The following is a 16,663-nucleotide window of genomic DNA, read 5'->3' on the forward strand; positions in this document are numbered from 1 at the left end:
CCAGCACTCAGTTCTTTTTGCAAAAACAAAAAAGTGATAATTAATTTAGAATATATATCTTTCTAATAACTTTTTGATTCACCACAGGACCCTTCATCTGGAGTCACAGTCTTGTGGAGAACCGAAATGTTAAGCAAAATAAATCTATGGAAGACTAATTTAGCAAATCCTATATATATATATATATATATATAATTACGAAAAGACACGTAAGCCAACATGAAAATATAGATTGTATATTAAAATGATATACTTCCCGGTAGCTGTTCTTGTGACAGTGAAGCACATCTACGTTCTTTATACATATCTCTTCACTGGATTTACAGGTTTATAGTATTAACTCTCTAACTTGAACCTGCTCAAATCATGTGGTATGAGAGCTATGACGAACAGGCAATTTCATTCACCACTACTAAGTACCAGCTTCAAGAATCTTGTCACTTACATACTTTAACAGGAAACACTACAAGTACTTCGCAGCCTAGTTATCACTCAATATACAAACCATTCTGAATTCTTGGTATTCTACAATAAGGGGATGTATGAAACACTGAAAAAAGTGACAACAGATCTTAAATAAACTAAATAAATAAATGTTATAGCTTTTTATGTCTGGGTGATAGATCGCCTTTAAGTAATTCCGAAGGTATAGTTTTCCTTTTCCTATAAATTTTTTTCCAAATTTGTATATATTGGTTTACCAATATTGCCAATTTACTATTTAGTAATGGGCTGTGTGCTCCCTCAGAGACCACATGAGCAGAAATAATGCAGCTCTAATTAAGTGTTAAAGTAAAAGAACTTTCACTAAAAGACCATTTATTGGCTGATGGACCCTAGCATTTATATGTGTGCCCTTGGTTTGTTTGTGTGCCCTGTGAATTGTACAAGCCAGGCCGCAGCCCTCAAACCTTAAAATTGCAGTTTCCTATTTAGGATTATCCAATGGCACATTCTGTTAGGAAAAATATATTTTCATGAAAATGGTTTATTTACATGAAGCAGGGCTTTACATATGAGCTTGTTTATGCAATATATTTTTATAGAGATATACATTGTTTGGGGGTATATTTTTCCTTTAACAAATAAGTCATTCTTGTTTTATTATGAACTCCACCCAGAAAGCCTGTAAACATTATGTTTTTATGACTAATGTTAAATCATTATTATGTAAATGCTTTCATAATTTTTATACCCTTTCTATACCCTTCCATTTTTTTTTATCCCTGATAATGACATTCTTTTTGTCTTCCGTTTCAGGTGGACACGACTTTGTATATCATTGCGAAATCCTACTCATGAAATAATGGATTTACAAACTGTGAACAATAACCCTGAGCATTTCTTGGTAGAAGTGGAGCCTAATAAGCCAGTAAGCTACATGTCAAAAAACATTTATGTTTATATATTTAGGATTATATTATTATCCTCTTTCTCAGATGGAACAAAAAAAAAATATCAGATATCAATATCAGAGGAAGATTTATGAAAAGTTTACTTCTTGTTTTTAATTATAACTCATGTTCTTTTCTGCAGGTCAATTTTTTCATATTCATTAAATGTCATAAACATTATTGCATTGCATGGCGGTTTTTACCAGCATCAGAATTATAGTTTTGCCCTATTTACTGAGGCATATTTCGATTAGCGCAACAAAATTTTTCACCAAGGCTCAGAAAGTAAACACTATTCTAACCAAGAGCCAATAAAAATATTTAAATGCCAACAAAACTGTAAGGTGAAAAAGTAATTATTTATGTTAAATCAGCCCATAAGTTTCCATAAATTAAATGCTTTTATGAACTGATAATACAGCATTGTTATGTTTCACTGGGATGGTTTCATTTGGCTGATTAAAAAGCACTCCTCCTTCTAACCTAGAAGGGGTTGGGGTTTGAGGGTGCACCACATGCATAGTTGGGCTTAGAGAAAATATACCCCCTTTTTGACATGAACTAATTCAGTTGGGATTTTAGTATAAACTCTGTGCGACATTCAGTAAATAATTTTATACACTCACATACATGATTCCACAGATTAAGAGGAAGCCATGATACAGCTATATATATACAGCTATATATATAATATACTAACTGATAAAATGTTTAATATAGTGTGGGAGGCAAGGGTTGTAAAGTGAAAAGGATATCATTATTCTAGATAAAAACACAACTATCAAGCTATCATTAGCAGAATTGTGAATAAAAATTATTTGCTTTTATAGTTAAATTACTAGCTATGCATCAAACCTGTTACTCAAGGTGAAAGATAAGCAAAATGGCTATATAATGGTAAGTCCCGGTATAAGAGTAGGATCTTGGGTGGCCAAGGGGCTGATTTTACCTTTAACTTTAAAACCACTCAAAATCTTTAATGAATACATAAAGCTAAGTTGCTTCTAATTTATTTTTATTATGCAAAAGAACAGCTTATGGATTAAGGACCCTGTAAAGTAAAATTATAAAAATTTTACTACTGAAGGAAGGCACAGGGACCAACATTACTTCCATCAATGACCTAGGTACTCAGTGAACTAAGTAACTAAATCATCAGTCTAACCTAGGTTTAAGTGTAGGACTGCAACATCAAGCCTATCTATAGCTTAGCTAGACATGGATTCTCTGTAGGACTGTTAAATCTTGTTAAATCCTGCCAGTTGGTGGCACTACCTCCTATCTACCTATTCTTAAAATGGCACCACCATATGCTGATTTCCACATACAATAAATATAAATTATATCCTGACCTAAGTTCCCTTGCTTGATTAAACTGACATTTTAAGGGAATATGGGTCAAGTAGGTTTTACTTTTAAAGTGTTTTTGGGGCAGTCACTTGACAAGCACGTGCACAGATATCAATGAGAGTGTATTTAGGCTCATAATATTGAAAAATGTTTCAAAAGCTCAAGTTCAAAGCTCCCAGAATCGTCCAGTGTGCCATAAAAGGAAACGTTATTTAAAAGATATATATTAGTTCAATGTCATTGCATTGTTGCATAACAGCATTAAAAAATGCAAGAACACTCATTTTACATTTCTAGAATCCAGAATGACCTATGTTATTTGTAATGGGAACAAGAAAGTAGTAACTGTGGCACAAATGTCTTTTCTTTGCAACAGATAATAGATTATTTAAACTTGTGAATGGACTTCATAATTTGACTTTTCTTGCTGTACATTTTACAGTATAATGCTTAGAGTTCACTTTTGTTTCAAAATCCATTAACATAGAAATGGGCTTGAATTAATTATCTCGACTTCAAACTTCAGCAGATTGCACGTGAACTGTCCAGAGAGTTAAAAATATCCCCAGCGCAGTCTGGTTTGTCTAGTTCATTAACGCTGGCTTAAATGTCATCAGCAGCATACGTACAGTACATTGAAAATGCCCTTTGAAACCAGCACCATTCATTTATATTTTTTATTTTTTTCACAGGCTAAATATAGCGATTATGTTTGCAATATAATTAGTTGATTTTGCTAACAAAGAAAATGAGCACTTTGTGGCTTTGTTTTGGAGCGAATAAATGTGATTAATTTTTAGATATATTTTCAATTAACTCTAATTGTTAAAACAACTTTGCTATGGGCAGATAAAGTATAATTTAACTGATATTGAGTTAGAGTGTATGCATAGACAAATTTGCAATAAGGTTAGGGGAGGCTAAGCCTCCCCAAACCTGCTTGGCACCTTAAAAAAAAAACTCACTCCATTTCTGCACTGGTCTAGAACCTTTAACATCGGGAGATCTTGTTGCATTCTTGCAAGCTCTGATTGGATCTTTTTTCTTGTGGCTTCTCCAATCAGAGCACATCTCTCTTGACAGACAGTAAAATTGACCAATCAGGGCACAAATGTAGGCAGGAATGGGAGATATTACAAACTAAAGACAGTGCAGAAATGAAGACTTATAAGAAGAATCTGCAGGCTGTAAGCTTTACCTAAGAACCTCACCAACTCTGAACATTTGCTGCAGATTTCATTGCACTGGTACTAAACTGTATATGTTCTAAAGGTTAAGTCAATAGCTGAAATTAAATCTATCCCCTGAAAAAGATAATTGTGCTTTTCTATATTTGTTGTTGTTTTTACACTTACTTTTTTTTACTTTTGTCACTGATTTGTTAATTTCTAGTTAGTTACAGTGGAACCCTCATGAGACTGCATAGCTGGGAAACAAAATAATGTTATGTATCAGTGATTATGTATACCTGATTATCTGCCATCAGTACCCACTGCTTCTCACGGCATATAATGTGTTGGTTGTGTAAATATAGAATGCATTTGACTGTATATAATGTGCCTGGGGGGTCAGTACCCACTGCCTTTCTCTCTATAAAACTAAAACTCATTTAAGCTAACTGATCCCAAACACAAATGGATTGAGAACCCCTCACAGAAGTGCATGTATGAATACTTTTGCACAATATCCCTGGAAGTCAGTGGGAACCACCAGAGGTAGTTGGGGGGGTTCATTTTTACTCCAGCAGCTAATCTCACATTAGCTTTTGATCAGTCTATTTTAGTATGGCTGATCTTTAGCCTCCCCAAACAAAAAAGTCACCCTCCGCCTATGAGTGTATGTAAATAATTTACACAGATCTGAGAAAACAGAAAACACAAACAAGAAATACTGGACATTTTAAAACATAGTAGTGTCCCATGCAGTTGGTACTGATATCTGGGAATAATGCCCAACTATTTCCCACATCATCCTACTTAGTTTGCTGATTGGGATGTGAACACTCCGGTTCCTTCTGTTTATTATAATATGCTGAGGTTGGCCTGAAAACGTCTGACCCCCAGGTCCCGTGGGTATCAGTCTGGCCCGCACATCACTACTATACAGTACATGTATACATACAGTAATACATATAGGGATGAAGCTTTAAGCTTTCATTTAAGCAATATTGAAAGGTGTTAGTTCCAGCACACAGAATGGCACCAGAACCTCTATGGGTTGTAGCAAGCTTTGTATCCAAATCACATAATAATTAAACAGTCACTAATATAGTCATCTATTGTCAGTGACATTCAGTTGAGAAGGAAACATTTTCTCCTCTTTCCTCTTTTCCAACTATTTTTTGCTGATGAAAACAACTTCGTCTGTTGTGATTTGCAAATTATTCAGTCATACAGGGATCTGCTAGTTGGCCAATTAAAATTAGGTTTGCTATCTGTCTGGTTGTAAGCTAGACAGCCCAGTTTTCACAGTGCTGACCGATGCAGTATTATCTTAACTAGTTTCAGAGTTCAGAAACTGGACAAAAATGGTCTCCAATCCACACAAACCATATATCTGCTGTTACTGCTTTAATCTCCTGACGTCATCAGCCCTCTATGGCAAACATAATTAGAATCTGTAAGCCACTTCTTAGATAGCACTCCTCCTTCTAACCTAGAATTCTGGGAACAGGAATTAACCCAAACAATAGAACCTAAAGCCTGGCAGAGTATATGGGAAGAAACAAACAAGTGCTCCATTAATTTTGGGCCAGGTAGAAACTTCCTACAAAGTGTTGACTTGTTGGTACCTAGTTCCTGTATGGTTGCATAGAATTTACATTTTTATAAAGTGTGAAAAAGAGGGTACAGTGGGCCATGTCTGGTGGCGTTGTCCCCTTGCTCAATAGTTTTGGTTGAGAGTCTATTAGAGTATGGCCTAATTGGATTGGTCAGATCAAATATCATTGAGGGCACTCTGGGCTAAGAATAACTTGCCCATACACATTTAAGGGTGAAGACACATGGAGCTACTAGTAGCAGCTACTTGAGCTACTTGTCATGGCTACTAAAATAGACAATGCTGATCTTTTACTGGTAATTGTTTCTACATGTGTTTTAGCAGAGGCAATCCTCAGTATTGTCTATGGCAGGGTATTTTCTTCTATAAATTCTTTGACTAAATTCTCACATTACCAATATAATGATTATAGAAAAATTAAAGAAATAAAAAAAATAAATCGGTAAGCCCCGCAGTATGTATGCATGCTGCTAGTAAGAACTGTCTGTTATAGAAGCTCACAATTCAATGATAAAATTTATAATGAAGACTTTGTGAGGCAGATGTATTAAACATTCGTTATTGGTCTTTGGTTATTTTTTTAGCCTTTGCTAAAAAGCAAAAGCTAGCTTTTGCAAAGACAAATAAATTAAAGGACACTGGCAACACACAATTCCTGTCATAAAAATATTCCTTGATTGTGCAGTTAAATTGCTTTCTACCCCCGCCCCCAGGAGGGCTATCCTTAGGGTTTGGTTATGATTGCTGATATGATATATCATGTGTCTTGTCTTTTTTTATTCTTTTATGATTTTTGTTTGTTTCATATCTTTTGATTATTAGGAAGATTTTTTTGAATGTTTGTTTTGAAATTAAAGATGGGGAATGGAAATGAGCCCCCGAAATGAAATGAAAACTGTAATAAAATAGCAATGAACTATATGAATTATTTAGGTTTCTCCAGTGGTATTTTTTTAATCTAAATTCATTTCTGAACACTATACTTGTATCGTCTGAGCTTTTGTAGAATATAGATTAGTTTATTTCTTTTGCAGCCTGGCACATGATGTTAATAACCAAGTTACTGTGACTGCCATTAAAAAGCATTTTCAGTTGTTTACTTTATCAATTCTAGCAGACCATGAATGCCTAAAGTGGAAAAAGCACACAGCGGAACACATTAATCAACAACATAACAAAACAACTTCTAATTACAAATAAAAATATTGATTATACTGTTGTTTTTTTTTCTTTTGTCTTAAATAGCTAATATTACCACCAAACACAACTACTGATGTCACTGTCCAGTTCTACCCGTCTACCCTTGGGAAAGGGAACCATAAAGGATCTGTCATATTTAAAAACCCACAGGTAGGTTTGTAGCCATTTTTTTTTTTTTTAAATAAAGGATCATAAATGTAAAATACACCTAACTGTAAATATATCTTAGTTGGAATCAAGTACAAGGTTCTGTTTTATTATTACAGAGAAAAAGTAAAATGTTTTTAAAATGTTTTTTGTACTGTCTCGCAAATAAAAGCGTAAAAAACCCCAAAACCTCTAAAATCACGAAGCAAAGATCTTTCAGTTATAAAAAGAACATCTGCCATTGACTTCTACATGATAGCGACAGGTTTTAGATGCTGTATTTTTGCGTTAGGATTGCTTGCAGTTTCGCATGGTGAAAAAAACGTGTTTTTTTTTCCATGAAAAAAAATAATTTTTATGAAAAAAAATACAAATTGTAAAAAGAACAAAAAAAACCTTTAGTAAATGCCCCCCAAGTGTTAATTCTAGAGCTCCTATGTGTTTGTGTGCCCTGTGATTTCTGATGAGGTTTAGAAGTTAATTAGAGCAGACTGAACTGGTTTAAGGAGTGTGTATGGGAACAAGTACATATGTGCAGCTGTGTGCAATTAATCAGACAAGACTATGCAGGCACCATACACATGTGGTAAGTACGTACCTTCGTTTACAGCATTTAAAGTAACAGTTCAGTGAAAAAATGAACCATGGTAAAATGGATAGGCTGTGCAAAATAAATACTGTTTTAAATATAATTAGTTGGGCAAAAATGTAATCTTTAAAGGCTTAAGTGAATGGTTGTCTAACATAATAGCCAGAATGCTACTTCCTCCTTTATAGCTCTCTAAGTTGTTAGCAGTCAGTAGCCAATCAGTGACTTGAGGGGAGGCCATATGGGCCGTAACAGTTAGATTTCTTTTTAATCTGACCTGCGTGCTCACAAACTAACTTAACAATTATGTTCCATGCCCCCCCCTAAAGTCACTGACTAAGAGGTTAGAGAGCTGGAAGTAGTGTTTTGGCTATTATGTTAGACATCTGCTCACTCTAGCCTTTATAGATCACATACTGTATAGATCACTATATTAGAAATATTTTTTATTTTGCGCAGTCTATCTATTTTACCAAGTTTCATTTTTACACTGAACTGTTTCTTTAGGTGCATACAAAGTAGCTCCTGCCTTTGTGCTTTGCACTGTGTTCTAAAATGAACTTTATTTAATCATAAATCTCTCATTTTTTTCTTTACTTTTTGGTTTAACCCGTATAACCAATCTGTTGTGTAGCACTGCCAGGTAGTATTTGTTACTGAGGTCACAAAGATTCCATAGCAATGGAAGATTGGCACTAATTTTTAAGAGGTTATTTCAAAGTATGGCAGAGGTGTGCCATTTAAAATTAAACTACCCCTTGAGCACTATAAATTTAGCATACTTAACAACAGTAATAATTGCTATGATACATGTATCTTGCCCATGATTATGGGGCAGATTTATCAAAATGTGAGTTTAGAACTTAATACATGAAAACTCACATTACATTCATTCCTATGGGATTTTATCAAATGGGTGTGAGTTTTTATGTATTAAGCTCTAAACTCATATTTTGATAAATCGAAACATGTAAGGTGGTACTCCAATAAAGTTACTTTTTAATCAAGAATTCTGCCTGAAGATTTGCCCAGTGAGTGCCTGCTCTTCAAAAAACAGTGATATCTGCTATGATAGCATTTCCCACTTTGCCTGTATTAGTCTGCTCATCTAAGTAAATAAAATATGAAGATCCCCACACACAGGGAGGATCATTGTGTGGTTCGGTAAATTAGAACAATACATTTAGATCAAGTCTAGTTTTTTCCACATGCATTGGGTCATTAGGCCTAGAACAAGCACAGGACATATAATAAATACACTTGCCATCTTATTGTAGACTGATAATATAAGCACACTAGCAGAAAAGACTATTCCTATGTAGTCATGATATCTGATGCAATTAAGATTAGTATTTATGTCCTTCTTATATGGCACAGTGATCAACTAGATGGCCTGGTTACATCTCTGTGTCCAACCTAAAACTAATAGCACTCTTAGATATGACAGGGCTAATAAATTGCTCATTAGAAACTTGGCAGCTGAGGTGATAAGTTCCATGAAATAGCTGGAAGTAATACTTAGTATAAAGTATTTATTTCCTTGGAGAAACATCTAGTGTTGCCTAATGTATATGTGCTGACACGCATCCACTATATTTATGTGTTGTATTGTGTTTTTGCCATTTGCTTGGGCTGAATCTATATACCTCTTTGTCTTTCTGTGACAGCACACAGCAATGTATATAAAACTTATTTGCAGATTACTAAAATCAAGGCCCTTGCACATGGGCTGGGGATGCAGGAACAAAGGTCCATGTGTAAGGACCATTAGAACTTAGCATTCAGTCTTCAATGTTTCTATTTATCAACTCCTGAAATGAGAATGTACATTGCTTTATAAAATCCAGAATAATATGTCACTCTTTTTGACATGTAAACACATTTTGCAATGTGAATGCCAATCTCTTCTATACCATGGCAAATGTTAACGTTCTTTTCACCTTTATGTGATATATTCTGTTGTTTGTTCTGATCTTTAATGCAAGGCTTTAACCTTTAGAATGTAGCTCCAGTAATTTGCCTTTGCTTTATTGCATTGACACCGATCCTCAATGGTCAGCTAATTATATGAAAATTGAAATGTTATGTATGTATTTAACTGCTAAAGGTAAAATATATTTAATTGTGACCCAGGGATTGGGTTTACTGTCTGAATCTTCTGAAGCAACTTTTAACCTTAGGGAAAAAAATGTCATTGATTTTCCTCTCTTGATTTCACTGATTAAATGTATCTGAACCGACAGTTCTAGCAATTTAAGCGTTCTCATAGCTGGATAGCTGAGTAATCTAAAATCAACTAATGACAGTGCTTCTCTTCTAAGCTTTAACAGTTTCTGATTGGGCATGTTTGCTGAATTGAAAGAAACTGTTCAGTTATTAAATGCTTCATTTGCTTCTATTTTAAAACCATATGAGAGGTGCTTGCAATGAGAGTCTAGGATTATTCTAACATTACAAAACAATATCTTTTAAAATGAGTCAGTGTGACAGCACACATGAATATGGATCTTAAACATATATCTTGAATGTTACATTTATTTTGCTCTTTTTTATCCCATTACACCAGAAACGTCTATTAGGCAGGCTAATGGTCAGTGTCAGAATTAATGAATACATGTCTTGCATTTTTCTAATTTATTCAGAAGCCATTATCCACCCCCCAGAAGTAGGTTTATAACATTACTTTCAATCATGACATGTTACAGATATTGTTTGTTAATGGAGAGGCCAAATATACAATACTATCTTATACTCTGCATCAATACGAGATGTTGAAGAGACACACATACATATGGAATTATATACTGTTTAGCTTCTGTGTGTCTTGTCGTCTTCTTCAAGGCCGAGAGGGCTAGCCAATTACCCTAGGAATGCAGTGAATACAGAATGCAGCTTTATCATTGAGTTAAGGAGTTATTGAAACATATCCAGAAAGCTCTGAAATAGAGGCCCTAGAGTCCATTTCATTAAATTATAGTTTTTTTTTCTTTTAAATGATTATTATAATTATTATTATTAACTTTTATTTATAAAGCGCCAACATATTCCCGCAGCGCTGTACAACAAGTGGGTTTCATACATTGGACATACAGAGTAACATATAAAAGCAATCAATAACCGATACAAGAGGTGAGGAGGGCCCTGCCCAAAAGAGCTTACAATCTACAAGGAGAAAGGGTTGAGACACAAGGTGTGGGAATGGGCATGACCAGAGTTGTGAGAGGTGTGGCACAGGTTATTGCTTTTAGCAGCACACTGAGGTTATGTTAAACTAGATTAGGGTAAGCTTCTCTAAATAAATGCATTTTTAGAGATCTCTTGAAGGCAGAGAGATTGGGAGAAAGTCTGACAGATTGTCGGAGCGAATTCCAGAGAAGGGGGCAGCCCTTGCAAAGTCTTGAATGTGAGTGGAGGGATTTCCTTTTTCTTTGTAATAAAACATCAACTTGTTACTTGGTGGTAACTAAACTGCATGAATCCTAATGATTTTATGTAATATTTAAAACCCCTAGTCAGGAAAACCCCAGGTGCCAAGTATTCTGCATAATAGTTCCCATATGTGTATATTTTATTCTTGTATGTTGAGTGCATCTTATCACTTTCTTTCTAAAACATATAAAACATACACAGTGTTGACATTACATAAACTGATATTATGCTTAATGTGTGATGCAAAAATTTCTGATTGGTCAATGAACCTTTATTAAGTGCTTAATAAGATAGAGATAAGAGAAAGGAGATTCCTGTCCTAAAGCAATCACAATTAGCATTTCAGGGTTAGACTGAAAATACTCTTGTTGGTTGCAACTGTATTTTCGCAGTTATGTTCTGTTATGGTATTATTGCCTATTTGTGCTATTAAACCACTGTGTACATATACATGTACATCACTGTGCACGTAGATAACTTTTTAAATAAAAATATGCTTTTTAGAAAATTCTAGGCTGAGTTGTAAGGATAAAGCTTTTTGTTGAAGCCCTAGGATCAGTTACATAAGAAGAGATCTTGCTTTCTTGAAGGGATTGTGGTGAAAAAAAAGAGCTGCAGGTAAAATTATAGTCTGTGTGCTGGGAAAATAAAATTGATGCCAGCTTTGTGCCAAGTGACTCCCAGAACAGATAGAGGAGTAAAGTTAACAGGCAGAGCTAGTGTAAAAGGGAATATTTTTATATAGTGAATTCTTTCCTCTGAGCTCTTGGTTTAACACATATCTTTTCCAGTCATCTTTTATATTCTGTTTTATATTCTGTAATACTATTGATACTGAGTCAACCTAAGCACTAAATAATTTATTTAATGAGTTAGTGTTCTGTTTAGGTAAACACTATGGGGCTGATTCACTAAAGGTCTTTAACGCTTAACGCATAGTTTTATGCATTAAAAAGTGTTCAATAATTAAGTACCAATGTATCAAAGTAATTTTGAATGCGTTACTACTCATACTCGCAAAAATCCTGATAATCGCAAAGCGTTATTTCCATCCCATAGAGGTAATTATCGAATAGAAATAATACTAACGCATAATTCTCAAACATATTTGAAGCTTTAAAAGCATAAAATGTGGTGATAATTACTGTGAAACTTAACGCCTTCCAGGAGTTACTAAACAAAATTTCAGCTGGTGATTGTCTGTGGTGACAAGATGGAGTTTGCAGTGGGATTTTTTCAAGTCTTTTTTTATTTACATTTTTTAGAGTGATGCATCCTCCAGTTTTCAGGGAAATGGTAATTTTCATAACAGTAGTTTTCAGAAAGTAATGGTTACATGCGTAATAGGGTGCGCTAAAATCGGGTGCTATGAAATAACACATAAATATATTGCATGGTTTAAAATAACGCTTAAAAATATGTCATCGCCAGATAAATAACGACAATAACATCGCTTCTTAATACAGACAAGTGTCCTTTTAGTGAATCGATCGTTAATTCTCAAAATATAAGAAGTGATAATATTTTTAACCCATGCTATAAATATCACTCATTTTTTCGGACTTTAGTGAATCGGCCCCTATGAGTGTACCCTGTTTAAATAACTAACAGGAAGTGATAGTAGTAAAAATAAGCATTTAATTTCATTCAGACAAAAAAAATGTTTAAAAAATGTTAGCTAGATTTCATAACACCAAAAGGTTATAAATGCCTTGCTGCAAATGCTAAAGCACCAATATGTACAAGTAGTGCTCAGATATAGAACACTTGTAGCAGGGAATTTCCCTGCAAACTGCACCTTGCACTGAATTCAGCACTAGGTGCAGTTCTGTGCGCATAATGCAACCCTGTACTTAACACCTGCATTTATTTACTTGTGTGTCTGAATAAAACACAAACTGGGGATTGGAGGTGCCTATATTCCACCCCATAACCCACCATTAATGAAAACAGCACTGCCAAACACAGGTAATTCTTTATATTCTTTTGCATTTTGGAGTGCAAATACCTACTCCTGTGGCTGCTACTGTAGGTGGGGTGCTGAGTATAAAGTGAAAAAAATGGTTTATACTTGTAATTTGTCCGTTGCACCCTACACCGCAAGTTATAAATGAGCCTTTATGTTTCAACTCAGAACTAATTAGAAACTTTGGGAAACGTGTTCTGTGTAAAGTGTATATTGGTGTGGAGTATATTTCAACTCTGTTGTGAAAAAGCTGGATAAAACTATAAAAACTTCCAGTAAAAAGATAGGTGTATGGGTTCAGACAGAACCTTACCATAACCCTGTTAGATAATAAGCTTTCAAATCACCTTCATGGTAGTAGAAAATAATTTTATAACAATTTATAGATGCCAAATTTTCTTAGAATTTAGAAATCTTAGAATTTCCTTAGAAATAGATCCATTGTTCCAGGACTTCCTAAATTGCAATACTTGAGCAACACTAGCTCAACAACTCAGCAATAATGATGAGAGGTCTTTTATATAGTCCATGTAGTTATATAATTCCTTACAGTTGTACCTGCTTGTTATTAATGTCAGTGGATTTATTATTTATGATGGGAATTTCCTGTTCCTTATGAAATAACTTGTTTCAGGTGTACTAGTTCTAAGAAAATACTCCTGTGCTAGAAATTGTTTAAATACAATATATATTTTAATTTTTTATGAATATATAATTTCGTGGTTTTATCAGTTTTGGATTTTCATTGTTTTGATGTACATTTTTTTAAATATTTCTAATAGATAGAGGAATGGATATTCCACATGTCTGGAGTTGGTCTCATACCCCAACCCATGGAACCAGCAAGCATAAGTGCTCGTGTTGGCAGCGTATCCTCAATCATAATTTCCTTCAGAAACCCTACAGATGAATATGTCTTGATAGACGCAATTCTAACAGGTAATATTTTGACAATGGCTGGTATATGCTGCTTTAATATCAGAAGGTCATATAAAAAAAATGATGAATATCTCATTCATTTTCTTTAAGCATTTTGGATACAAGCAAAATCTCAGAAACATAAGAAAAATTTGATTTGCTCATTTTATTTTTGGTACAATTTTGTAGAATTAGCTATCAACCTTTAGCTATACATTCCTTGTTGTTCAGCATTGAAACGATAGAGACATGGCAACATAAGGAAAATAATGTGTATATGTGACATGCTCCCAAACTTATACTGTTACCTAACTTCCTTGTGACATGCAAATTGCACATTACACATGGCACACTGTATTTTCACATTTATTTTAGTAGAAAAGGGTGTGATCTAATTAAATTGAGAGAGATATGGGGATATAATCACCAACTAACTCAAACATTCATTTTTATATGTAGTTTTAATTTTTTTTTTATTTTTTTTAAAAATACCATAAGACTATTATCTATTCATAGCAAAGTAGTCCATTTGTGTTAGACTAAGTATACATAAAGGAGAGGCAGTTAGGTAATCGCAGGTGGATTGATGATGTTTCAGCGCTATATAAGCAGTCTGTACTTGCTTCAAGCAACAGAAAATAATTAATTTATGTACATTGCTAGGATAGGGCACAGGTCACTGGTACTTAACAACCGTTGGGTTAGTTTTGTTCTTCAACATTATGGGCCCGATTCACTAAAGTCTGAAATAAGGAGTGCTATTTATAGCATGCGTTAAAAATCTCATCACTTCTTATTTTTCGCTCGATTCACTAAAAGGACACTTGTCATAATTAAGAAGCGATGTTCTTGGCGTTATTTATCTTACAATGACATATTTTAATGAAAAAAACTATGCGATAAGCGTTATAGGGGCCGATTCACTAAAGGTCAATAACGCTTATCGCATAGTTTTTTTCATTAAAAAGCATACGATAATTAAGTACCGATTCATCAAAGTCATTTCGCATGTGTTAATCCGCATATCGCATGCACTAAAAAAACGCATTGCGTTAATTAGCGAATAGAAATAGTACTAACGCATGATTCACAAACACATATGAAGCGTTAAACGTGCAAAATATCGTGTTAATCTGTGTGAATATTAACCCTACTTGGGGCAGGCGGTACTTAAAGGAAATTGCGGTTCGTGAGCTATTGGCAACACAACATGGAGTTTGCAGTCGTATTTTTTCAAGTATATGTTGGCCCTAGAGTGATGCATCCTCCAGTTTTCAGGGAAATGGTGGTTTTCATAAAGTAATGGTTACGTGCATAATATATTGCGCTCTGCAAGTGTCCTTTTAGTGAATCAAGTGAAAAATAAGAAGTGATAAGATTTTTAACGCATGCTATAAATAGCACTCCTTATTTCGGACTTTAGTGAATCGGGCCCTATATGTCACTTTGCTGAATGAATAGACCTTTTTGCAGATTCTGTTATTGCAAATATGGTTTTGTAAGATTCAAAGAGGACTGAGCTCTGTGTGATTATACCATGCCATTACAAATGGTTAATGGGGAACTCCACATAATAATATGTTAGCAAATGTAAATCTAAGCAATTAGAAGTCTTGGAGTCTTGACTCACGAAGAACTGAGTACTGTACATAGTATGTATAGTCAGGACAAGCAGTACTATTAGGTGATAGATATTGCTTTCAATAACTATATCTGCAAATTTTGAATATCAATTTGCTTAGAATTACATTTCCTTTAATTGTGAAAGTTTTATTTTTGTATTAAATACCTGGTGTTGCCCTGTTTGGGAATAAGCTTTTGAGATTTCTCTGCAGAACCAACAATCTATCGTGTTTGCACTGAAAGCATTTATATTTAGGAATGTGTATCAAGTTGGGCTGAGATTCATCTCAGGTATTCAGTAGTTTTGTATATTAGCTCAATGACCTTTATATGTAACAGATACCACATTGAAAATTTTCTCTTTATGTTCTTCTAAAAATCCTAGTCTTGAATTAGTCCCAGAAGCATACAGTTCAAAGGGTTTGTTTAAACAGAGCTGATAATACTGTAATACTGTATATACTTGTCTTTTGTCATGTTCCTGTCTTTTTATGGGATCAGTCATATGGTTTTGGCTCATCTGCAAGCCATAATCCTCTTGCTATCTGAGCACATACAGTTATGCATTAATCTTATCCTTCCCTGCAAAGAACTAAGTCATTACCTAAGGAAGAAAATCAAGGCATTTTCTCTCAGTCCTTATTAGAAATGCATAAATCAAAAGAATGTACAACAAGAACAAATGCCTTCTTCTGCCACACTGGGACATGACTTTGTTATTTGAATAGTATAAAGATAACCCAGTAATGCAAAGAAATTAGGAACAAAGTTTGAAATTCTACTAAAAAATGTCATTAAAAACAGTGATATTTTTCATACCATTTGAGAAGAACAAAATATATGAAGTTATACGTTGCCCAAGTACTGTCTTGTTTCCCAGATCAATTAAAGGCTTCAAATTTAAATATTATTTATACCTTGTGTTTTACAACTTTGCTTTGGAAAATTATTATATTGTCTGTAAAAGGGGTTAATAGCATATTATTTGATTAAATGAAGTTTTAATAAAGATTTATTTAGGTCACTAGATTCTAGTGGTGGAGTTAGGATAATTTATGAGGATACCAACTCCAAATCAAATGCCAAGTTAGAGCCAATGTCAACCACCATCTTTGATAGCTTGGCCAGCTAGTGACAGGTTAGAGTCTGTGGAACTTGACATAGCAGATAGCACAGGTTCAGTTCCATCTAGGTCCTTATGAATTGTTGTCATTGCGACTCCTTTTTGTGTTTCCTACAAGTGATGAGTGAATCTGTCCAGTTTCA

The 16,663-nt window shown here is 34.3% G+C and overlaps 1 protein-coding gene across 2 annotated transcripts in view; it reads left to right on the plus strand.

Annotated features, from left to right (window-relative positions):
- The window catches only part of cfap47 (chromosome X open reading frame 22), a 214,872-nt gene that overhangs the window by 161,514 nt on the left and 36,695 nt on the right, over positions 1 to 16,663 (plus strand). For both annotated transcript variants that reach the window (XM_012957626.2, XM_012957627.2), the window contains exons 55-57: positions 1,261 to 1,372; positions 6,771 to 6,875; positions 13,639 to 13,795. In XM_012957626.2, the coding sequence (XP_012813080.2) occupies positions 1,261 to 1,372; positions 6,771 to 6,875; positions 13,639 to 13,795 (374 nt within the window). The remainder of the gene's footprint in view (positions 1 to 1,260; positions 1,373 to 6,770; positions 6,876 to 13,638; positions 13,796 to 16,663) is intronic.

This window comes from Xenopus tropicalis, chromosome 2, assembly GCF_000004195.4.
Source record: "Xenopus tropicalis strain Nigerian chromosome 2, UCB_Xtro_10.0, whole genome shotgun sequence".
Classification (NCBI taxonomy): Eukaryota; Metazoa; Chordata; class Amphibia; order Anura; family Pipidae; genus Xenopus; species Xenopus tropicalis.